The sequence below is a fragment of the Thamnophis sirtalis genome, unplaced genomic scaffold (genome assembly GCF_051295495.1).
Source record: "Thamnophis sirtalis isolate CommonGarterSnake01/CBP01778 unplaced genomic scaffold, rThaSir2_p1.2 scaffold_15, whole genome shotgun sequence".
NCBI classification, from domain to species: domain Eukaryota; kingdom Metazoa; phylum Chordata; class Lepidosauria; order Squamata; family Natricidae; genus Thamnophis; species Thamnophis sirtalis.
In genome coordinates, this window is record NW_028261395.1 from 34,630,638 (window position 1) to 34,656,647 (window position 26,010).

General features: G+C 42.3%; 1 protein-coding gene across 1 annotated transcript in view; it reads right to left on the minus strand.

Moving 5' to 3' along the window:
- The window catches only part of LOC106545335 (cadherin-23), a 453,671-nt gene that overhangs the window by 103,880 nt on the left and 323,781 nt on the right, over positions 1-26,010 (minus strand). The window contains exons 13-16 of the mRNA XM_087702429.1: positions 9,568-9,632; positions 6,179-6,416; positions 4,349-4,454; positions 4,145-4,272 (exon numbers count right to left, since the gene is read on the minus strand). Coding sequence (XP_087558555.1) covers positions 4,145-4,272; positions 4,349-4,454; positions 6,179-6,416; positions 9,568-9,632 — 537 coding nt within the window. The remainder of the gene's footprint in view (positions 1-4,144; positions 4,273-4,348; positions 4,455-6,178; positions 6,417-9,567; positions 9,633-26,010) is intronic.

Consider the following 26,010-nt stretch of genomic DNA (forward strand, 5'->3'; position numbering starts at 1 on the left):
TGCTATGAAAGGGAGAGGGTGAAAATCAGGGATTTCCCCCCCCCCACAGCATTATCATCATCATCATCATCATCATCATCAAAGAGGGCCAACTCTTTGGTCAGCGAATGGCTGCCACTTTAAGTCAGATCCTGATTAGGAAGGATCTAAGATTGAAGGGTTACCAAGAAACTACCACTCAGCCTTTCTCGGAGATTTCTCAGTCCAGGTGCTTGTACTCTGACAATCTGATTTAACCCTTAAAAAGGAACAGTAACGCTAACCCTGTTATTCAGTGGTGAAATTAAAAAAAATTCCCCTACCCATTCTATGGGGGTGGCTTGGTTGGGGGGTTCATGTGACTGGGTGGGTGTGGCTGTGATCATGTGACTGGATGGGCAACTAGCAGGAACCTCAGTCACAGAGAGCTCAAAAATGAAGTATCCTACTTTACACAAAAATAACTCCAAAGCTACACAACTGACTCACACACAATGCAAAAGCAGCTGGACTTCACACAAAATGGTCCCTGTAACAAACTGGAACCGCACAGGGTCACAGAGAGCTCAAAAACAAACTATCCCACTTTACACAAAAATAACACCAAAGCTACACAACTGACTCACACACAATGCAAAAGCAGCTGGACATCACACAAAAAAAGTTCCAATGATCAGCTGATAGTCACAGGTGATCATCGGAAATGTTTTTTAAAAAAACTTTTTAAAGCATTTGTTTACTACCAGTTTGGGCAAATCAATAGCATTTTTACTATCGGTTCAAGTGAACTGGCCCGAACCGGTAGCATTTCACCCCTGCTGTTATTGCCATATAGGTGCAAGTTATCTTTCTAGATTTAACACACACACAAAAAGATGTTTACATCTCAATTTGGAACAATAAGAACAAATCATTCCAGGCTGGGATGATCATGATTTGAAGAATGACAGCTATTTGGATTACTTCAAGGATGAATAATTTCAGCCCCTTCCAGGGCCGCTGTGTCTTTTGCTCTCCATGCCACAATCAAAGTTGTTTGGTTCCAGATAACTTTAGGTTTTCAGGCAGAGTGCAAAAGAAAGAGAAAACAATGTCTCTGCACAATCTTTCTGAACTGAAGGAAATGAAGCAAATTCTTCTTTCAAGCATCTATAGGATTTTGCAACCCGTTGTTAGCATATGCCAGGGGTGTCAAACTCAAGGTGTGCTAAAATCTGGCCTGCAGGGCTGGCCTGGAGATAGCAAAGAACCAGCCTGTGGTGCCTCTGGCACCCAAAATGGGGTGGGTGGGTGTGCACACGCACCCCTCGCACCCTGTTTTGGCCAACCAAGTGCTGCAAGAGGCTGTCCAGACCAAAAATGGGGCACACGGGGGTCGTGTGCACCTCACTGTGTCCCATTTTGGCCAGAAAAGTGCTGCAGGAGGCCGTCCATGATGAAAATGGAGAGTATGGTGGCCTTGCATGACCCCTCATGCCCCAATTTGGCCAGGAAGGTGCTACAGTTGGCCGTCCATCTCATCTCTCCCCCACCTCCCCATGGCCGGCCTGCAGAGGAGAACTACAATGCTGATCCGGTCCTCAAAGAAATCCACCCCTGCAATTGGTCTCAGGTAAGAAAGCACTCAGGAATGGTCTCTTCTAAAGCTGATTGTCCATCAATGAACAATGTAACAGAAATCAGCCTAAGTGATCCCATCAGCCATGGATTTGGCAGCACCAGCTGTAACTTAATACCGCAAGACTTAATCCATATTATAAAGCATGTCACGGTCCCACTGCATAAATCTATAAAGAAGCAAAATATTCACTCCAAGGATGACATGTGTTGGCAAACCACCAGAAAGCATTTGCACTAGCACGGTGCCATGTACTTCCATTGGCCGTCCTGTACGGCAAGTATAAAAAGATACCATTGATTGAAAATCTATGATCCTGTGGCTCAGGAGAGTTGAGATACATAATCCTTTGATGCTCTTTTTATACAGATATTTGGGGGGAAAAACCATATCCTCCCAATAATCAATAGGTGTCCTGGCTATTCTGACATTGATTATCTCCAGTGGCTGTTTAAGGATGAACAGATGGTGACTACAATGCAGGTAGTTAGATTCTGCACAGCAGCATTGGGGATTTGTCAGAAATATGTGATTAATCCACTATTTTACACAACTAATGTGGCAAACCTTTTTGCATTACTATTTCTTTGCATGTTAATATTTAATGACTACAGGCCTCACAGTTTATAGATTGTTACTATAATATAGTCAGGCCATGTGTAATTGACGGACTGTGGACGTTGTAAAATGGACAGTTGCTGTTCCAGTCCTTTTCAATAAGCTGTACTTTACACGAATTTGGAAGAGAACTGGCAAAGGGATACCACCTCATGTGCTGAATGCACAAATGACCAATGAGAGCACCCTTGTAGATAAACAGTCTCGTATGACTAATTTGTGGTGAAAAAGAAACATGAAGCTAAGACGCGGTGGCTCAGTGGCTAAGACGCTGAGCTTGTCAATCAGAAAGGTTGGCAGTTCAAATCCATAGTCCCAATAATGGAGTGAGCTCCCGTTATTTGTGCCAGCTTCTGCCAACCTAGCAGTTTAAAAGTGTGTAAAAATGCAAGTAGAAAAATAGGGACCACCTTTGGTGGGAAGGTAACAGCGCTCCATGTACCTTCGGCATTTAATCATGCTGGCCACATGACCACAGAGAGGTCTTCGGAGAGCTCTGGCTCTTTGGCTTGAAACGGAGATGAGCTACGCCCCCAAGAGTTGTGAACGATTAGCACATATGTGCAAGGGGAACTTTTACCTTTTAAGACACAGTGTTCTTCAGTTTTGAACAAAGGAAGGATCATTATCTCATATCAACAGTATATATAAATTGAATCAAAGCAAACTATGTGTGGTTCTCTCATCCCATTTTCTTTCATCTCTCAAGCAATTCATAAAATTATATTGCTAAAAGATTTAGTATTTTTTTTTTTAGTATTTTATTAAGGATTTATATGCCGCCCTTTTCCCTGAGGGGACTCAGGGCGGCTTACAACAATGAAGGGAAGGGAGTGCAAGACAAGACTTGAAAAAAAGAATCGTGATTAAAAGAAATTAAACCATAAAAATACAACATTCACTCAACATTCGGGCGGGGTGAGAAATAATCCTATCCCCAGGCCTGACGGGATAGCCAGATCTTGAGGGCTGTGCGGAAGGCCTGGACTGTGGTGAGGGTACGGATCTCCACGGGGAGGTTGTTCCATAATGTCGGAGCTGCAACAGAGAAGGCTCTCCTCCGCGTAGTCGCCAGTCGGCACTGGCTGGCGGATGGAATTCGGAGGAGGCCTACTCTGTGCGATCTGATGGGACGCAGGGAGGTGATTGGCAGGAGGCGGTCTCTCAAATAGTCAGATCCACTACCATGGAGCGCTTTATAGGTAGTAAGTAAGACCTTGAAGTGCACCCGACGATCCACAGGTAGCCAGCGCAGCTCACGGAGGATTGGTGTAATATGGGCGAACCGTGGTGCGCCCATAATCACTCGCGCGGCCGCGTTCTGGACTAGCTGAAGTCGCCGGATGCTCTTCAAGGGCAGCCCCATGTAGAGCACATTGCAGTATTCCAGCCTAGAGATCACAAGGGCTCGAGTGACTGTTGTGAGAGCCTCCCGGTTCAGGTAGGGCCGCAACTGGCGCACCAGGCGAACCTGGGCAAATGCTGAAACTGATCACTTCTTTTGTCAGAAAACGAAAGGCTGGACACCTTAAGCCTTCAACAGACTTGACATGTGCATGTGTGCACCTTGACACATCCCGATGACACATCCCGATGAAGAAAGAGAACAAAAACAGAAGCAGAAAATCTAGCATGTGAGATTATTATGACAGGCCCACTGAGTCAAGCCACATAAAACTGTTCGGAAAATGGGCTCCTGCCACCAAAAATTAGTTCACCCTGACATAGTTTGTATATTGTTCTTTTTAAATCAATCAGTCAATCAATCATTCAATCAATCAATCCTTCTTAACAAACTGTTCTTAGTTGAATAAATAGTCACATTGTCCTAACTGAGCAGAATAAGAAAAAAAAAAGACCAGTGATTCATTTGTTCTGTTCAGTTTTATCTTCTGAGCTGGTACAATGGAAGGCAGGAGTGGTACTTACAAACACTTCAATGGTGATGGGGACGGTGCTGTTGAGGGCTGGGATGCCTGCATCCTTGGCCATTACAATCAAGTAAATGACACCATTGGCAACTTGCTCGTAATCCAGAGGGCGGATGACACTTATCACTGAAAAAGCAAGACAGCAGCGTTGGCAATTACGACACGAGATGAGGAAGGAACCTGAACATGATGCTGCACTCACCTCCATAACCTTCAGACAAGGTAATGTCAAAGTAACTTTTGAATGCAGAAGCAAACACAATGCTATAAGCAATCTGGTTGTTTGGAGAGGAATCTTCATCCGAAGCCTAGATTAAATCAGGAGAAATACTTATATTAAAACATTTTTCTACACAATGAAAGCCATTTGGGAGACTTTGGGTCAACTGCTCTCCCTATCACCACAACCCAACTACCATGGGAAGAATTAGCAGCATTGCCATCTTAAACCGACCACAGGTTAAAAAGCAGGATAGAAATTAAATAAAACTTTCAAAAACAGAATTCAAACGAGATATAAAAAGTAGGACAATTTGATGACCGCCAAAGTGCTTTGGAGCACCTGTAGACATAAAGCTACTTTTTTGGGGGTGATGGTGGTGGATTCCAAAGCCATGCACACCTCTAAGAGCAGGCTGATCAGAGGTAGGTTTCACATAATTTTACCACCAGTTTGCCGCACACTGAAAATGTGGGCATGCGTGCCTTCCGCACATGCTTGTGGCCTTCTGCGCATGCGCTTTGCTCGCATGCGTGGCTTCTACGCATGCACATGGCTTACAAAACATGGCTAAATAGCATGGCATAGTGCCGGGGTGGGTGGGTGCCCGCAGGTCGCCACTACCGGTTCGCCCAAACCGGTCTGAACTGGCTGAATACCAGCATTGAGGCTGGTATTGATATGATATTTCCTTTTCCTACAATATAAAAACACATCTGCAAAAGTTATTGTAGCGCCAAAAAACTAAGACATATATTCCTGAATCAGGTCCATGATGTGTGTGTGTGTGTGTAAAATATAAGACGGTGACTATGAATGCATATTCAAAACCTGTGCCTTTAAAAAAAATATGTTGCCTAAGCATGTAAAGAAGTGAAAAGAGTCTTGAAATTATCAAGAATTAGGAAACATAAAATGCAAACCTGGCTCTTCTCCCAGGTTCTGGAGTAGAATGAGTTCCTGTATCGTGCTTGGAATTTGTGTCCAAACATGGATAGTCTCTTTGTGTATTAAGGATTTTTATTTATTTAATGTAAGTTTCCCAGTCATTCTGAACTCAGGTTGCTTTACATTTAATAAATAATCAGAATAACAACAACAACATGCCTAATCCTGTTTCATTCTCAGTTTCTTTTTCAAGCAAGGGGAGATACTTTTTTAAAAAAAATAATGCCATTCTAACACTTCATTTAATTCTCTTTTACAAAGATTTTTCTTTAAAACAGAAAATTCTGCTGGAGAATGAATTTTGTGGGCACAAGGGATGGTTCCGCAAGGACATACAGCAGGAGTGTCAAACTGGATTTTTTCAAGGACCAGATCAGTGTTGTAGTTCTCTTCCATGAGACAGAAGCCTCCTGCAATACTATGCTGTCCAAAATGGGGTACATGTCTCCCCCCCCCCGTGCCGTTTTGACTGGCAGAGTGCTGCAGGAGGCCGTCCAGGCTGAAAATGGAATCCCGGGGAGGAGGGGGGCGTGGCCTCCTTGGTGCCCCATTTTGGCTGCCAAAAGCATTGCAGGCCGGTCCTTTTCTATTTTCAGGTCAGCCCTGCGGACCAGATTTAAACACTCCGAGGATCTCATCTGGCCCACGGGCCTTGACACCTCTGACATACAGAGTCACAAGCATCAGACTGGAGATGTCAGTTCAAGTGGAATGCATACTGTTTCTTTAAATAATGGTTTCCGCACATTATGCACTTTTTTCAATGCAGCCCTTTATGTCACAAATGGCTTTTTAAGTTACACGGATACTCATTTCCTCTTCGTCATCTCAGCATGAGAAGAATATATATCTGGAGTTTCTTACCCTCACGCGGACCACTTGAGTGACTGATGGCTCATTTTCCCTCAGAGCTCCTAAATAGGAATCTTTCTGGAAGGTGGGTATGTTGTCATTGACATCCAGGACATTAATCCGGACCCTCCCGGTTGTCTCTTCTCCGCCCCCATCTCTGGCGATGACAGTGAGTGTATAACGCTGGGTTGTCTCAAAGTCCAGGCGGGAAACCAGTGTGATGATGCCTGAATCCTTGTCTAAGGAGAACCTGGAGCCCCAAAAAACAGCAAGCAGCGTATTGAAGAAATAGATTTCAATAAATAATTAATTTAACAGACTAACAGAGTTGGAAGAGACCTTGGAGGTCTTCTAATCTACCCCCATGTTCAAGCAGGGGACCCCAATATACATTTCTTACAAATGGCTCTCTGAATCCTCCTTAAAAACCTCCAGTGATGGAGCACCCACAACTTCTGGAGGCAAGTCGTTCCACTGATTAATTGTTCTAACTGTCAGGAAATGACTTAGTTCTAGATTGCTCCTCTCCTTGATTAGTTTCCATCCATTGTTTCTTATCCTGCCTTCAGGTGCTTTGGAGCGTAGGTTGACCCCCTCTTCTTTGTGGCAGCCCCTTAGATATTAGAAAGCTGCTATCATATCACCCCTAGTTCTTTTTTCATTAAACTAGGCATACCCAATTCTTGTAACCGCCCTTCATATGTTTTAACCTTTAGTCCCCTAATCATCTTTCTTTCTCTTCTTTGTATTCTTTCTAGAGTCTTAATATCTGGATGGGAGAAATAAATTTTGAGTTGGGAAAAAATCCAGTACAGAGAGAGTTAATTGCTACACTCTCACAGCTATGCTAATTTCTCTCTCTTACATTTACAATGGATATCTCCTGAGGCTGTTTGCAATACAATATGTGTATGTGTGTGTGTGTGTGTGTGTGTGTGTGTGTGTGTATGGGTATGGCTAGCTGATGAGAGCTAAATAGCTTGAAATAGATCTATACTAGTCTCCCTTTATTTATTTATCAGCACAAATACAACAAAATGTAACAAAAAGGCAACAGTAAAAATATTGGGTTTCTGCCTGGATGGTCTCTTGTGACGAGCCGAAGGACAGAGAATGGAAGTAGTGATCTTCCTCCCATATTTGGGCATACGGGGGTTGTAAAAAATCTTATATATACACGTACACGTACACGTACACGTACACGTACACACACACACACACACACACACACACACACACACACACACACACACACACATATAGTATTGCCAATGCCAGTTAGGATGCAAGATGGTCCAACCAGAGTATGCAGTGTAATTCATAATTGATTTTCTGAATTAAAAACCCTGCTCCATGATTAATTAATACAACAAGTAAAAGTGTGACTGAATTATAGATAAATCCTGGAAACGGACATGAATTCATGCTACAGCCTATAAGTAGAGGGTGTGTCTTCCTTATACCCATTTAATTTGCCATCAGCCACTCCCTTTGATCAACTGTGAGCAGTGATGGAGATAATGTTGACAGTTCAAGCTAGCAGGCTTGCCAGAGATAATGTGGGAGCAGCACAACACACATGCATTCCTCATTATGGGTACATTCAGCATATTAAAACCTTATGAAATCTCTCCTGATTTCAAAAAGTTGAAGAAGTTCTGGATTTTATACTGAATTGGTCTCCATCAAAGACTATGCTGATGTTGTACAATATTTACTTCTATTCCCAGGGGTGGGATCCTACCGGTTTAACAATGGGTTCGCTGAGCATGCACTTTGCGCACGTGCACAGTTTACAAACAAATCACTTTTCACATTACTGTCAGCTGGGCTTCAGAAAAGGTAATATGGGTGAGTATAGCGGAGGGGTGGGTGGGATGGGCCCAGCTGAAAGTCAGAGCAAACTGATTCGCTCCCTGCTGATAGTCAGAGCTACCAGTTCACCCGAACCAGTCCAAACCCGTAGAATCCCACCCCTGCCTATTCCCTAGCATGATTTTTCTTATACATCCTTTCAGCAGTGGTGGTATTCTACCGTTTTGCACTGGCTTGGGCGAACCCATAGTAGTGGTGGCACGAGGCTCTGCCCACCCACCAAAGCATCATCATGGACCTTCTGCGCATATGCAGAAGGTTCTGAGCATGCCCAGATGTGCTCCCGCTACCAAACTGGTAGTGAAGAAAAGAGGATACCATTACTGCCTTTCAGCATTTATCCATTTTGCTTTGCTGTTTGCTAATTTATTGTTAGGGTATGGAATTCATTCCTACATTATTAATCTTTTTCTTTCTTGATAGTAAAACAGGAAACAAGGAATTCCATGACTCTAAAATTGATTAATTGATATGTTCCCTAACTTGTTCTTTCACGTCTCCCAAGGGTGCACCCATAAGCTACCATAACTGAGTCTATCCTCTCAGTCTATCCTCGTGATGGTCATCCTCTTCTTTTGCCTTCCACTTTTTTCAGCAATAAGGTCTTTTCCAGAGAGCTGGTGTTAGGCCTGTAGCCATCCTTCATTGTTTCCTTTGGATCTTTGGCCTGCCACACTTTCTATTATTCTACTATGCATTTTCTATTGTGGGAAAATGGGAGGGTGGATTGTAGGAGTGAGATGCTATGTAGTCATAACAAAATTCTTTCTAGAAAGCCAAGGTCATCCTTTGTCTTTGCACCTGACCAGAACTGAATGGATGGAACTGCCAGCATGGCAGTGGAAGATTGGACCATGTGATGGACTTGTGGGTGTGGGGGCAAGATCTTGAACTTTCAACTAGGTGGGGAAAACCAGGAAGCTTTCAGATTTGGGTTTTCCCAGATGTGCCAACATGACTGTCTTAATAAATTGGAACTTGGACTCTGATTTACTTTTGGATGCTATTTGGAACCATGACATCTGGGTCTTCACACACTGTGTCTGAAGTAGGACAATTTGAGCCTGGTTTATGCCTTGAATGAGAACCCTGGGTTGATGTGGTTGATGATCCATTGGTTTGTTTTCTTGGTTATCTATGGTATTCCTAGGAGTCTTCTTCAACAGCAAGGTTCAAAGGTATCAATATTCTTCCTATCCTACTTCTTTAAAGTCCAACGTTTACTTCCATGAGTGCTCCTACCATGTGCTAGTCTTTGGCATGTTTTGTGGCTGCTTGTTGCTTTACTGTTGGTGGTTGATCATAAAAGGCGTAAGTTATCTACCACTTTACTATCTTCATGGTCAATTCTAATTAGCACATCATTTACTGACATGATTTTCCAGACATTGAAATCACAAACCTACCTCAACGAAACAATGACTAGAACAGTGTGAGGATTTTATTTCAATTTAACTGATATAAATGAACCATTATATAAATAATACAGCAGAAAGATCAAAGAATACCTGTAATAAAGCACCTACCTGTCTGGATCATCACTGAAGTAATAGCTCACTTTTCCATAAGAGCCTACGTCATTGTCTGTGGCCTAAAAATACAATAAACAGGAACAAAGAAAGCAATATAGATATTTATAATTCAGATCTCAAAAATAAATCCCAATTTTTGTTGCATATTAAAAGTCTTCCTAGAACATATGCAAGATTGTTAATTCAAAATTGAGGGGCATTGGGCAGAATCCTGAATCCTAACCAGTGAGAAAGGTGCTTTTATTTCCTTAGCCCCAGCCCTGTTCAATGATGGAAACAGGCATCCCAGCTTAAAACTAGAAAATGAGGAATTCCATCAATCTAAAATTGATTGATTGATTGATTGATTAGGTGCTATCAAAAGATACTAATTGGATATTCTATTTCTAATTATGTTGATTCTAAATCAGTTGTGTGTCTGTAAGAATTCCAAGATTTATTTTGATTTTTCTCCAGTCCTGCTATTCTATATTTTTTTCCATTTTCAGAGTTTACAGCCTGGCTTAGTGTGACTTCCACAACTGCATCCTCAACAATATTCACCAACCTGGGTTGCTACTGTACATTGCTTCCTGAGATCTTGTGGTATGGCCTTTTCTGAGGTGCTGTGGCTTGTTCAAGGTGCCAAGATTTGAATTCCAAGCCCACCCTTTTGTATGTTGGACTCGCTCACAGTAGAATTAAGCCAGATGTTATAAAATGTTTTTTTAACCTTGGGAAACTTTAAAATATGTGGAATTCTGGGAATTGCCCAGAATTCTCCAGGCAGCCTAAATCCAGGAATTCTGGAAGTTGAAGTCCACAGATCTTAAAGTTGCCAAGGTTAAAAACTTTGTTATAAGGCAGGGGTGTCAAACTCAAGGCCCAAGGGCTGGATCTGGCCCATGGGGTGCTTAGAACTGGCCCATGGGGCCACCCTGGAAATAGCAAAGGACCAGCCCACAGTGCCTCTGCCAATGAAAATGAAGCTTGGGAGGGCCAGGTGTGGACACATGAGGCCGTCACAACCGAAAATGGAACTCGGGAGCCTGTTTTTGCTGGCAGAGTGCTCGGGCCACCACAAGGCTCTCTGACATGAGTAACGTCGAGCTGGCCATGCCCACCCCAGCCATGTCCACCCTGTCCTCTCAAGGTCAAACAGAACCCTGATGCGGCCCTCAATGAAATGGAGTTTGACACACCTGTTATAATGGAAGCATAATCCAGTTGTATTTCCTGTTATATCTATTATTTTCCACTTTAAAATAGCAGATATTAATTATTCCCCTCACAAAAAAGACATCCTTTGTCTCCTCTCAGCAAAAAACATTCTTCCTTACAAATCATGAACACAGTTTTACATTCGTGAATAATTAGTACAATGAAACATCTCTTAGGGTAAAATCTACAGAAATGGGCAGAGGGAGTGAAGGCAAACAGTCATGGACATACAGATATCCGAATTCAGTTTTATGCTCTTAAACAGAAGGAATATAAATCTCTGCAATGAGATATAAAGGAACTTTTTTTACGTCAATAAAAGTGTAACAGGGATCACGAGGAAAGAGCTAGGGACAAGATTGCAATCAAGGCATGTTCTGCTAAAGAAGCTGCTTCATTAAAAATATTTTAATGTTATTAAGAATCCCCTATCATCTAATTTATGACACAGTCTCTCCACTATTCCAAGCCAAATGACGATTAAAAACCCCCCAGTGAGAATCTCTTTTCTGATCCAGAATTCTAGGAAATGTAGCTCAGTGTGCTTGGAGGACAGGAAAGATTGCTTTAGATTATCAAACCAAAGACGTTTGATGAACATGTCCTTATGATAAATGATTTATACATCAAGAAAACCCCTCAGTTATTTGGCTGATAAATCAAATGCTTTATAAATATCCGTATCATATCTACCAAACAGAAGAACCTATGGATTTTTTGGAAAAACATTAGTGACAAATGCATCGGAAGAAAAACTGTTGTACTTGAATTGTATTAGGCATATTTATTTTTAGAAATAATAATAAAAACAATCTAAAACTTGTGAGATACGTTGTCCTTCTTTTTTGTTGTAATTTTGTTCACCTAGGCCAGGGGTGTCAAACTCGATTTCATTGAGGGCCACATCAGGGTTGTGTTTGACCTTGTTTTTTGTTGTAATTTTGTTCACCTAGGCCAGGGGTGTCAAACTCGATTTCATTGAGGGCCACATCAGGGTTGTGTTTGACCTTGGGTGGGCGTGGCCAGGGTGGGTGTGGCCAGCTCGACATCACTCATGTCGGGGGCACCTGTGATGGCCTGAGCGCTCTGCCAGCAAAAATGGGCTCCCAAGCTCTGTTTTCAGCTTCAATGGCCTCATGCAACCCTCTGCCAGTGAAAACAGAGCTAGGGAAGGCCGCACGTGGCCCTCCCAAGCTCCATTTTCGCTGGCAGAGGCATCGCAGGCCAGTCCTTTACTGCTCCAGGGCAGCCCTGCGGGTCAGATCTAAACACCCCACGGGCCACATCCAGGCTGTGAGCCTTGAGTTTGATACCCCTGACCTAGGGTATCTATTGTATCTTGCCAGGAGTGATCTTGTGTGGGATGGGTGGCTAAATAAATTAGATAAATATGTAGAATGATGATGATAGATAGATAGGTAGGTAGGTAGGTAGGTAGGTAGGTAGGTGGGTGGGTGGGTGGGTGGGTGGGTGGGTGGGTGGATGGATGGATGGATGGATGGATGAATGATAGGTAGATGAATAATCTGTGATTTCTTGTTTGCATCCCAGGCCTTCATATTTGGGGTAAACTGAACACCAAATGACAGCATAACTGGTCATATCAATATCTAAACATATTCTATTATTTCCTACCCTAGTGAAGAAATATAAAACAAAATATGCTTTTGGAAATACATGTTTATTTGATCACACCCTTTTTCTAAATATTTCAAGCTGAATATGAGAGACGTTAAAAATTTATCCAAAAGTTGTTGTTAGTTGCAAAGTCGTGTCTGACCCATCGCAACCCCATGGACAATGTCCCTCCAGGCCTTCCTCTCCTCTGCCATCCCCCAAAGTCCATTCAAGCTCATGCTGAGTGCTTCGGTGACTCCATCCAGCCACCTCATTCTCTATCGTCCCCTTCTTCTTTTGCCCTCAGTCTTTCCCAGCATTAGGCTCTTCTTCAGTGAGCCCTTCCTTCTCATTAGATGGCCAAAGTATTTGAGTTTCATCTTCAGGATCTGGTCTTCTAAAGAGCAGACAAGGTTGATCTCTAGGACTGACCGGTTGGATCGCCTTGCCGCCCAAGGGACTCACAGTCCAAAAGATATGGGTAGTCAATTTGTCTCTGCTGATTCTACATGTATGAGGAAGATTTTATTTATTCATTTTTAATAAAATTTGTTACACAAATTTGATCAGCAACATCCTAACTCCTAGGCAGGGCAATGTCTATGTAACAAGAAGCCAACAGGAGAGATGAGATCATGAGATCTCATTCACCACTGTGAAATCCTTACAAACCTTCTGAACCTCTGACTGACTCTATGGTGTGGCCCTAATAGCTATATAAAATATGCATGACTAGCAGCCAAGACAAAGGGAACAAAATTGTATTTGGAAATGAGAAACTACCCTGCTTTTTAAATCTAACTTTTTATTTTCTAAATTGATTTCTGCCAGAGTATTTTGAAGTCTGACAGATGTGAACAACAGCAGAACATGCTAGAATTCAGAAAGGTTTTCTGAATGGCCCAGAATAAATTCTTACTTCATCACTTCTTTGATTTATCTACGGCCTTGTAATTTTTGAAAAGGCCATTAAAATTTGAATCGTTGCAGGCATAATAACGAGGCTGGAATGACAAAAAGAGCAGAAAGTGATAAGGTTGACTTGGATCCTTTCACAGCACAGACTTCTCCTGATGGCACAATTTTTCCCTGCTGGATAACACTGCTTTCAAATGATCCTGTCCATTAATGAGTTGGTCCTTAGTGGTGCAAGTGTTAAAACAGCCTTTCTCCTTTTATTCTGTGTTGTGGACCGCCAGCAGCCTGCGGATCTGGTAGCAGATTTGGACAGTGAGGAGGTTGGGGAGGAACAGGGGCCAGTCCTGGAGTCTGGGGAAGGCTCTGATGAGGGCTCTGTGTCAGAGGCAGAGAGGGGGCCAGAGCCGTATGCCACTTATCAGCTGCCTTCAGAGTCAGACATCAGTGAGGCAGACGAACAGCTGGAGCCTGTTCCCAGTGTGCCCATGCGCAGAATTGCCAGACGAAGGGAACAGCTAAAGAACAGGGGTCGACTTGGGAATAAGGCCACAGGTGGATGATGAATGGCCCCTCCCAGAGGAAATAAAAGAGGAGCGAAAGGGAAGTGTAGTTTGCAGGAGACAATTTAGTTAGTTTAATTGGTTCGTGACTCTCCGAGACTCCTTGCCAAGTTTTGCAGATATTGGCTTGTCAACTCTCCAAGCCAGATAAGGTCTGTGACTGTAAATCCTCCCTCGAAAGACTTTGCTGGATGCGAATGAACAGAATTCACAGTAAATTAATTAAAGGGTTTTTTGTTGGGACAAGGAGTTTGCTTCATGCTCTTGGGAAGCCTCGGGTAGAACATTCTAATGCTATCCAAGGAGAGGCTTAAGGAGCATAAAATGTGTTCACTTTCATCACTGATGACCTTGGTAAGTGTCCATGGCTGAGAGCAGAGGCCATAGAAACAGGAGAGGAACAACAAATATCATGTCAGGTAGTTTAACACTGAGGCATGTGAGGACAATTTGCAACCCTCTGAAAACCCCCAAAAAATGTTTCAGCCACAGTCAGGAATCTTTCTGTATCTCTTCTGACAGAATAGCGCTAGTTCCAGAAGCATGCTGTTCAATCTAATTGTATCTTCTATGCAATTTTTCATTACTCTGTTCAAAAAACAAATCTTAATTGAAACAATTTGTCATGAAGTTTTCACAACTTCCTTTGATTTTGTCCTCAAGATCATTTCAGGCAATTCATATGTTTTCTTTTGCATGCACACAGAGACACAACCACATAGACAGCAGGTTCACCCCCAAAGGCATTTTTAAAGTCACTTTTCCAAATGGAATTTGATTATATTCTATAAATATTTCAAGAAAAAAAAAAGATTGCAAGGATTACGAAACATATTCAGGTTTTGGGCAGGAAAATAAAAACGCAAATATTCAAACAAAAATGGCAAAAACCTTCCTTTGCTGAAAAAAAGTACATTTGAGTAAGTCGAGCATACTGATATCTACAGGGGGCTCAATTAAGATTTTACTATGTTTGTTTATATCTCTTCTTTTCTCTAAAATTCATGCCTATACACTTGTGTGTGTATTTCTGCAACTTATTATAGAAGAAATGACAAAACTTTAGAATAATCTGGTTCCATTTGAAATAATCAATTTTTATTTTGAGAATTCTAGTCGAACATGTTTGATCAATCATATTTTTGCTTGTAGGAGTGACTAAATAAATTGGAAGGCTTCATATGTAGTTTCTTAGCCTCTTTATATATGCAAAAAGCAATAGCAATACTACTTAAGACTTGCTTCTTCATAGAAAGTCACATTCTAAAGCATTTTCATGTGACCTGATCCAATAAGTATATTCTATAGTTCAACCTTGAAAGTCTAATACCACCAATAAGGCTTTAAGAATCAAGTGACCCTACCAGAAATGGTATTCAGCCAGGATGTGCATTAGCGAAGAAGATGGTGGCAACAGCAGCTGCTTTTTCCCCAAATAGAGAACTTTTCAGCTCCCTGCAACCAGCCATCAGCCTCTTAGAGAGTCGGTATGCAAGGAGATGGCAGATGGGAGGCTTCTTTGCTAGCCAGATGCTTCCCAGCAGCGGTGACTGGCTGGCTCTCCCTGAAAACTCTGGATCAGCTGCCGCAAAAGGTAAGCAACCAAAGGGGGGGGGGGAGGAAGCGGTGAAAAGAGTGTGACTAGCGAAGGGAGGGTGGGGTAGATAGAGAAAAATCCTAAACATTTTCCTACCGTTTCCTGTGGGCGTGGCTAGGGGGGCATGTGACTGAATGGATGTGGGCGTGAGTGATATCAAGTTGGCCACGCCCACATAGTTACATGGCCCCTCCACCTAGCCACACCCACTGAACCAGTAGTGAAAAATTTTGAATCCCACCACTGGATCCTACCAATATTACAGCATTTTGTACCATCAAGTTTTGAGATATGAACTTTGTTGGAAGAAGGTCAGAAGAAGCCTCCCTTCTCTTTCCTCCTGATTCTCCCCTTACTAAGCAATCCTATTTTTTCCTCTCTCGTTTTCCTTAAGTCTTGATTTAACACTTGTTGCTTGGTCTGACCTCAGTCACGCACTAAGATGCAATGGAATACACGATTGCAACATTGAACCCCTTTCCTGGCATTTATCCTAGTCGGCCAGCTGGAGGCATCGAGAACTACAATTTCATCTGGGAGGGACTATTAGTACAATATGGCCTCGTAAACATCAGACTTCATCTTTCCCTAGCTCAGAGCTAGGGGTGGGATTCAGCCAGTTCGGACCAGTTCGGGCAAACCAGATGCTAACTACTGGTTTGCCGAACATGTAGTTGCAAGGACTGGCGAGCCCCGCCTACCCCTCCCCTCCCAGGAGTCTCCACGTGGCCTGTTTTGGATGCCAGGTAAGTGCAGGGCCCGCATGGAGGCTCTGGGAGGGATAAAAAACAGGCCTTCCAGAAGTTCCGGTAGTCTGGAAAAGGGCTCGTTTTCAGCCTCTGGAACCCGGGGGAGGCCGTTTTCGCCCTCCTGGAGGCTCGAGAGTGAAATCTCCCACCTGCCATGGTGCAGGAGGTTGATTGGGCCACACCCACCATGGCCACGCCCACCCAGCATTCTACCACTGCTCAGAGCATAACTTTGGAAAAGGGGCCCTTGAAATCCTGGACAAAATGTGTCCTGCCTCGTTAGGGAGAAAGTTAATGAGATGCTCATGCAAGGTACTGTTTCCTCGTGTAGCACCCTAGCCCTCACTTTTGCAGATAGCTCTCTCAAGCTGCTGCTGGCTAATATGCTTATTTCAGTGGATCATGGGTATCGAGGTGGCTTGTCAGTCAGAATCTTCCAAGGCCGTGCCAGTTGGCCCGAACGGCCAGATATATAGATACCGTTCCATGCATCATTTTAATTTTCATTAAAAACAGTTTCCAAATATAGCTCAGCCATTAGAGAAAAAAAGCTTAAAAAGATTATTAGGGTGATTATTTTTAAAGGACTAAATTATTCAGGCATTACCACCTATTTCAATTTTCTTTTGTTTGTGTTCGTTCCAGGTATATTCATCATTGAATGAGTCTGCCAGCTGCAGTGTCAAGAGAACAAAAAGTGAACCTTGTGTTGTGAACCTTCAGCCCCAAGGAACAGTTTTAGTAGACCTGGGATATAATTTCCTGTGTTGTATACAGTACTTTTTAAAATCCCATTAATATAATTGGTTAAGCAAAATATTCAAAATACTACAAAAATAATCCAGAGGAACATGGATATACTGTCAACATATGCACTTCAACTTATTAAGATGCCTTTCGTTTCATGTAGTTTTATTTACACACTCCAAGCAATTGCAGTACAAGAAATCATATTTACTAATTAAGGAGAATTTATTTTAAGAAGTAAACATTTTCTTTGGGAACTTGAAAGATTAAACATAGAAGCAAGAAGTGTAAAAAGAGACAGATACAAATATTTTTCTCTGTCAAGTTGAAATGATGTTAATAGTGGCCAGTATCAACACCCCAACTATAAAGATAAAGGTTCCTCTTGCTCATATGTGCTAGTCGTTCCCGACTCTAGGGGTCAGTGCACATATTCTTTTCAAAGCCGAAGAGCCAGTGCTGTCTGAAGGCGTCATCGTGGTCATGTGGCCGCCATGGCTAAACGCCGAAGGCGCACGCAACACTGTTACCTTCCCATCAAAGGTGGTTCCTATTTTTCTACTTGCATTTGCTTTCAAACTGCTATGTTGGCAGAAGCTGGGACAAGTAATGGGAGTTCACTCTGTTACATGGCACTAGGGATTCAAACCACTGAACTGCCAACCTTTCAATTGACAAGCTCAGCGTCCTAGCCACTGAGCCACTTCGTCCCTTTAACCCAACTATGGGACAATACAAATATGTTGTGGTATACAGGTATGTTGTGTTCCTCTTTGAGAAGCTGGCTTAGGGTTTGAATTTCTTTTTGGATCACAGTTCATATTTGAAATGCATCCCAGAGGAACATCAAATGTGTATCTCCCAGAGTGGTTAAAGTATGTATGTTGTAGATCAAAATGCAACAACCTCTTTGCCTACTCTCTTCCTTGGGGAAAGTCTTCTCCCCAGATGTTACTGCTTTGAGTGCTATCTGTAATGGAAGCACAGCTGTTACGAGGAAAAGGTCTTACTCAGTGATGGAATGGAAATTATGGCACTCCTTCCAAAGAAGAAACACTTACTCTAACTTATACCTTCCTGTCTGAAATCTAAACGTTACTATTGGTGAGCTAAGGTTATAAATTGTAATTTGAAATGTAATACTTCGTACAAAAGCATATGGAAGAAGGAGAAATGTGATGGATGGTTGATATTGTTAAAAACAAAATATTATTTTGTATTGGATGGTATTAAAGGTGTCCATTAACTCTCTTGATCTTGAACAATATTCGCACACCCCAAGATATTTAAAGTTTCTCTCACTAATATTCTGTATTTCTTGGGGAAGTCTATACCACACTTTTAGCATCTGTTGACTTTAGAAAATGGGAAGATTTTCAGGTTTAAATGCACAGAAGCTGTCTCCAGTTTCAGATACCTATTTTGGGAATCTAAGATATCAATCTTTTTTTTTTTATAGAAGAGATTCTTCGGCCTGTCACCTAGAAAATCTTAGAGATAGGAAATGCATAGGTTATGTTCTTCCAGAAAGAATGGATGGCTGAAAAGAATACATAATTCAGTTGATGCCATGCACTGGATTTGAGAAACAAATGTGGTTCTTTCAAATAATTTTGTGCCCTCCCACTTTAGAGAACATAGGTAATAATAATATTTGCATTTCTTTTGTATTTGCTCATTATTGCAGTGCAGCCCAACTGTTAAGTGAATTTGGCTTCCCCATTCACTTTGCTTGTCAGAAGGTCACAAAAGGTGAACACATGCCTCTGGGATGCTGCAACTGTCATAAATACATGTCAGTTTCCAAGTCCAAATTTTGATCACATAACCATGTTGTCCCCAAACCTGAGCTCTTGCTTGGTGTCAAAGCCAAAATAAAAGTATAATTCTGTATCACACTTTGTCTCCTGTGACTTACAGGAGACAAAGTGTGATACAGAATTATACTTTTATTTTGGTACCAAGATATAAGGACCCCAGTTTGAAAAGCCAACCGAGGGCCAAAATTAGAATCTTACAGCAGTTTTTATAGTCAAGGGATGGTCACATTCAACCCTTTGCCCTTCCCATAATGATGCATGCATAACAGATAATATTGATTGGTTATTTGGATTTCAGCTCCGCTAAACTCTTACTCTTGTTACGTTAAATAGCTAAATGTCACATCACCTGTTTTTCACCCCAGGTCACGGGTATCTTGCAAAGTGTTCCAGCTATGTGGGTTTTGGGGTTTTTCTTATATGAGCTATTCTTCTTCCTAATATCCTGGCTAGTGTTTTTAAGGTGCTAACTTCTGTCTCGCTGTTAATGTGCAGCCCTCCTTCCTTCCTACTGCAGAGCAGAGAAAAAGAACAAACAGTTTTATCTGAGGCAGCTTTCCTACAACCCCCTCCTTCTGCAGAGAAAGGTAAAAGCAGTTTAAAACCTTTGTCTGAGGCAGCAACCACCCCACCATTCCCCCCTCCCTCTTCAGTGAGAGAGACAGGAAAGGAGCAAAGCTCTTAATTGTCAAGGCAAAGAAATGAAGACAAGAGAAAATGTTTTATCAGAATTCATATTCCTCACTCTCATGTCCATTCCATCCACACCTGGGTCTTATCGCCACATATGACCCTTCCTCTGATCCCCAGGGCCACATCTGTACATACATTCCATCATCTGAGCCTTCAACCACAGGGATGTGGCACTGGGCAAAGTGTGGAAAACAGTCATAAGTCACTTTTTTCAGAGCCGCTGTAACTCAAAACAGTCACTAAACGTGGTTATAAGTCAGGAACTACCTGTAGGTTAAGTAGGACCACTGAAAATATTGCTGTCCAGGTTCATAGCTGATTTTTTTTTTAAAGGAAAGTCAGCCATGAACAAATTCTAGGGAGAAAAGCACAAGGACACCTGGCTTATTTGTTCACCCATCGTGCTGTCTTTCAAGCTGCCAGTGATGGATCTGCCCCCATACCGAGGTGGCCAACGTTGTGCATAATCACCTGATTTCAAAAACAGCATTGCTCTGCCAAGGCGAAATGCATTTGACACATTCGCACTGTTATTGTCATGGCAAAATGGATGGCAAAAGCCATTTTCTATTCCAGATCACCTCAACTCCCCTTTTCTCAGAATCAATTCCGAAGGATTATATTTCATTTGCACCAGTGTGAACTGGGATGGGATCGAGACGAGCGGGTCTTTTATAGACGGGGTACTGAATCATATGCAAGCTTATGCTTCTTACAGAAGCACCCAGAGAAATAAAGCTGTTTATTGATGTCTGACACAAGGCAACAAAGAACACAGCCTCGATGGCTTTAATTGGCAGATTTTTGCCATTTTCATTTCATTGATTTTTCTGATTCTCTAGTACAGCTAAAATTTCTTAATGGGCAACACCACTGCAGAAAACGCAAACTGCCAAGAAGGAATCTAAATCCATTTGTCAATGAGACCAAATCCCGTGGTGTAGTAAACTCAGGAGTTTGATGTGGCTCATTGTTGCTCTCTAAATCATCTGGAAAGTTGATCCCATGCAGAGACTCCTGAATAAACCAGCTCATGTTTTCTTTCATAGTACACATCCCAAGCACGAGCTCCTTTCCGAAATTATTCCTTTGCGTTAGCATTCAAAACAGAGTTGAACAACTGTTGAGGCTTTTTGTCTTGCTCGATACATCAGCAGGATTAGCAAAAAGAGTGTATTGCTTGATTAGGAAACTAAACCCAATTATTTCCACGTCTCTCTGCATTAAATAAAACTAAAAATTAGAAGATAACCCTAGGTATTAACATCTAAATAAAGAACCAGACTATTCTCTCTCAAACCGTGCTTTCTAAAGTGACCTTTGTGCATCTCAGAGTTTCAAGATCCTGTTCAAACAGACCATTTGTAACTATCTTACTTAGACTGACTTTACTGATATTAATAAAGGAGGATATTTGTAGCTCAAGATTGACATGAGGGATCCTAGATACTCTCTGAGCTTGCTTGTTTTCTTGCAGATGTTTCGTTATCCAAACTATGTATAATCATCAGTGCTAGTAAGGAGTGCGGTTTGCTGTCAAGTTTATATTCTAGGGCCGTGATGGCAAACCTATGGCATGCGTGCCCAAAATGGTACATGGGGCCATGTTGCCTGGCATGCGCCGGGTTGCCCGTTCCTCTTCCAGGTTTCTGGCATGCATGCACGCATGACGATCAGCTGGCCTTCATGCATGTGGCAGTGCCAGAAACTGCAAGAGCTGGTCTTCCGTTTTCTGGCATGCGGATTGGCCAGCTGATCATTGTGCATGCGTGCGCACCAGTAACCAGAAGACTAGCTGCAGAAACCAGAAGTTCATGGCGCACACATGCCCCCTGAGCAGCTCCTCTGCCAGGTTCCGGGACAGACAATTGTGCGGATGTGTGCACTCCCTTTTCGGCATTTGATGCTAAAAAGGTTCACCATCACTGTTCTAGGGGGGGTTGCGTGTCACTGTTGATGGGGGTGACCTTAGAGATTCTTTGATTGGGCTCTTTGCTGTTCACTTGTTTCGCAGTTTCTTGACTGAGGTATGGTTTACTTGATTGTTGATCTGATGTTAACCTTGGAGATAATCTATGCGGATCTGAATTTATCAACAATATAATGCTACATACAGCTAACCTATGTTTTTTCAACATGTTTGTAAAGTTTCAATAAAATTTGTAGAAGAGATCATAGGGCATCCCATTGTAATTTCTTTTCCTGGAGAATCCTTGGAACATCAAGGAGGAAATTAATTTCCTTTCCAGATCTGTAGTATGTGAATCTATTAGGAGGAAAACATACTTTTATCATTAAAAGTATGGTGAGGATTCTTTTTCTCCCCTGTGAACAGTCTCTCTATTTTTCTCGGAATTGTTCAACTAGGGTCTTTTTTCATTAGTACTCTGTCAGAAAAAATATATATAATTTGTTCTTCCAAGTTGCTAGATTCCAAGTTAATATAGGAATAGCTGTATCGTTATTCACACCCGTAGGAGAGCATAAAGAGAAACTAATTGGATGAGAGTTGTAATATGTGTCGTCCAACTACTCATCGACAGATATGATTAGAGCTTCGAATTTTCCTTGAAGACTCTACATACATTTTACCAAAACAACGTGATTCTTCACCATGTTGGCTACTTTTTATTTCCTGGTGTCCATGTGAATTTTCACCTGCCACACCAATGGACTGGTGTGAGGGTCATCCATCTTATGTTCGATGTACCTGGGGGCAGGGGGGTTTCTAAAGATCTCCAACTTTGATTGACTTTGCTGGGATTGAGGTATTGCTAAGCTGTTCGTGGCAGTGGGTTCATTCAGAGTATTGGAGAATTTTCTTCTGAGAGGTCTTGATAGCCTGCAATCCATTTGGAAGAACTGTGGCCTGAAAGAGGAGCGAAATGTTGGTGTGCCATGGATCAGAGGAGATACAGCTTATGATAGGAGGCAGGTTTAATCCCTCTTTATCTATTACAGTTGGAGGATTGTCTACCGTCTGGTGGCCCTTCTGTGGATAATCCTCAGGTCAAAATGTATCAGACGTGAGTGTAGATTGTTGTTGTTGTTGAAACTTTTCAAAATCATTGCCATTAATTCAATAGGACATTATAGCAATAGCAGTTAAACTTATATACTGCTTCATAGGGCTTTCAGCCCTCTCTACGCGGTTTACAGAGTCAGCATATTGCCCCCAACAACAATCCGGGTCCTCATTTTACCCACCTCAGAAGGATGGAAGGCTGAGTCAACCCTGAGCCGGTGAGATTTGAACAGCCGAACTGCAGAACTGCAGTCAGCTGAAGTAGCCTGCAGTGCTGCATTTAACCACTGCGCCACCTCGGCTCATTCTGCTGCTGTAAATGCAAGGGTGGGATTCAGCCAGTTTGGACCGGTTCGGGCGAGCAGGCAGCTCCAACGATCAGCTGGGGAGTGAACTGGTTCGCTCTGACGATCAGGTCCACCTACCCACCCCTACCCTTTACTTACCTATATCTTCTCAGCTGATTTGCATGGCAGAGCGGATTGCTGCGCCTCAGCTGTGTTACTCCCAAGAAGTAACGTGGAAGGTAAGTTTTGTTAAAACTGCGCACACACTCGGAACGCGCGCGCACCCAGCACGCAATCACTGAACAGGTTGTTAAACCGGCAGGATCCCACCACTGTTAAGTGTGCTTAACAGTCTATTGTAAATCCCTTAATTTTCTCAATAGTTCTTCTTATTCACTTTGGCAATGCTCCAAAAGAGCTAATTAGTTATGCTTCTAGAGTTCCATCAGAAACCTCTCAGTCCCCACCTGACTTTAGATGACTATCTGAGTTGCTTTTTGTCAAGGTCAAACTCTCAGGGCTCTCTCTCCCTCTCTCTCTCTCTCTCTCTCTCTCTCTCTCTCTCTCTCTCTCTCTCTCTCTCTCTCTCTCTCTGTGTGTGTGTGTAGGGGGCACCATTTAAAAAAAGTGAAAAAAAATGAAAACAAAAGAACAAATCAACAATTAAATCCCACCCACATCAAAATATATACAAAGTCTGGGTAAAGCCAGACTTAACCTATAGGCAGAGAGAGTGGGGGGGGAGGGAGGGGGAGAGGGGGGAGAGAAGAGAAAGAAAAAGAAAAAGAAAGAGAGAAAAGAGAGTAAAAGAGGGAGAGAAAGGAAAAGGAAGGACGGAAAGAAAGAAGGTAAAGAAAAAAAAGAACAGCAGAGAAAATAAGGAATTTTTCTTTTTTTTAGAAATCTAGGAACCCAGTGTTGTGAAGCTCAGAAGTATGGCTGTTATCAAGCATGCCTTACTTCTGTTCTCTCCAGAAAAAGTTAATATTTACACATGCTTAGGTAAAGGTAAAGGTACCCCTGCACATATGTGCTAGTCATTTCTGGCTCTAGAGGCAGTGCTCATCTCAGTTTCTAAGCTGAAGATCCAGCGCTGTCCGAAAATGTCTCCGTAGTCATGTGGCCGGCATGACTAAATGCCAAAGGCGCACAGAGCGCTGTTACCTTTCCTCCAAAAGTGGTTCTTATTTTTTTACTTGCACTTTTACATGCTTTCCAACTGCTAGGTTGGCAGAAGTTGGGACAAGTAATGGGAGCTCACTCTGTTACACGGCACTAGGGATTCGAACCACTGAACTTCTGGCCAACAAACTCAGCATCTTAGCCCCTGAGCCATCGCATCCCTCCTTATACATGCTTAGCTATATTCAAAATGGAACCACTGGAAGCACTGAATCTGGTGCTCTTCTTCGGGATGCCCACCTCACTCTGCATTTATCACAGGTTCGGCTTGTTCCCGGCTGGCTCCCCTTTCTTCTTATACATCCGTCACCCACTTTCCGTCAAACCTGACACAACTGCAGCTGTTGCTACAAAACCAGCTCTGAGACAAAAGCGGGAAGCAAAGCTGAGGGCAAGTCTGCTCTTTGGCACAGATTTGCAGAAAAAAGGGCATGTCATACAATTTGTTCAGGAAACAACTGCGATGTTTGACCCGCCATAAGGATTGATGAAGCAGAAATTTACATGGGAGAATGCATTTTTAAACAGCTTCACAGACGGAGCCCGATGCTTTTGCTGGTAATAGTTTCCACATTCATCACTCCCTGAGTCTAAGTGAATAACTCCTTCAGTTACATAAGATTAACTCCGGTAGGGTTGAGAGAGAAAGAAAGGTTTTAAGAAATCAAGAACATCTGAGTAGCACAGATCTGAAATTTTGAATAACCTGTCCTCACAATTATACTTCTTGTCACTGCTTAAGGTGCTAAGACTAGTCTGGTGTTTTACAATGTTAGGCTTTTAGAATATAAAATATTCTTTATTGGCCAAGCGTGAAAAGACACAAGGAGAGGTAGTATTCAGCTGTTTCGGACCGGTTTGCCTGAACTGGTAGTGGAAATTGTGGGTGGGCAGCTCCCCGCCCTGGCTCTATGCTGTGCTATTTAGGCACATTTTTGAGGCCTGGCGCATGCACAAAAGGTGTGCATGCAAGCAAAGCGCATTAATGGTGGGGTGCATGCGCCTGTGAAGTGGGCACGTGTGGGGCGCACCGGTGGAAACAAAATGTGAAACACACCGTTGCACACAAGGAACTTATCTCGGGTGCATAAACTCTCGGTGTACGTACAAACATACAAACAAATAGTAGTTCAAATTTACAAAATGGCTGTCCTTTCACTGGTTACCTTCAAGTAGCCTGTGGATAATTGTTTGTCGGTGCACTTTAATTAGGAATTTGGCCCTTTCAATTTCATAGTCATATCCTATGCAGTTATGAGGTCTCTGTGGTGCTCTCTGAGCTTGCTTGTTTTCTGTTTGTTTTCATTACCCATCAAGGATGATGTTACCTAGTTTGGTAATGAAACCTCTGTAAGAAAACAGCCAAGCAACAAGGACCCCTCATTTCAACCCTGAGTTACAAATATTCCCCATTCTCAGTTGTATAGTTATATCCTATATTCTTCCTGATCAGTATGATACAGTTTCTTTGAACATATCTTGTTTTCCTGAAAATAAGACCTCCCTGGATAAGGAGCCCAATCGGACATTTGAGCGCAAGCACTAAAATAAGCCCTCCCCCAAAATATTGCAAAACAGCAGCAGCCATACTCACTGTCTCAATCCTCTAATCATCTTCTTGATCAGCTTTGTATGGACTTCTCTTAGCAACTCCTTGCTTGTAAGATCTCTCATATAATCTTGATGCCCTCTTTCTGTTTCCTTATTCAGCTTGTCTTTGATTGTCAGCAGTGTTATCAATGCTTTTGCTAATAGAATTTCTTTCTTTAAGTCCATAGATTCTTTAATTTTTTTTCTTCTTCTATATCTTGCCCTTTGGAATAGATTTTCTCTCCATTTAATTCCTCTTTCAGTATTCCATTCTTTCCATTTTCAGGAACAAACCAATTACCATAAATATCAGCAGGTTTAATCTCTTTATATTCATTTTTCACTTCAGTTTTTTGAGTTTCAATCACCCCGTTTTGCATTTGATAAACATCCTCACTTTTTTCATCATATTTTATTGTTATGTGCTCTAAATATTCCAGTTTCTTTCTATT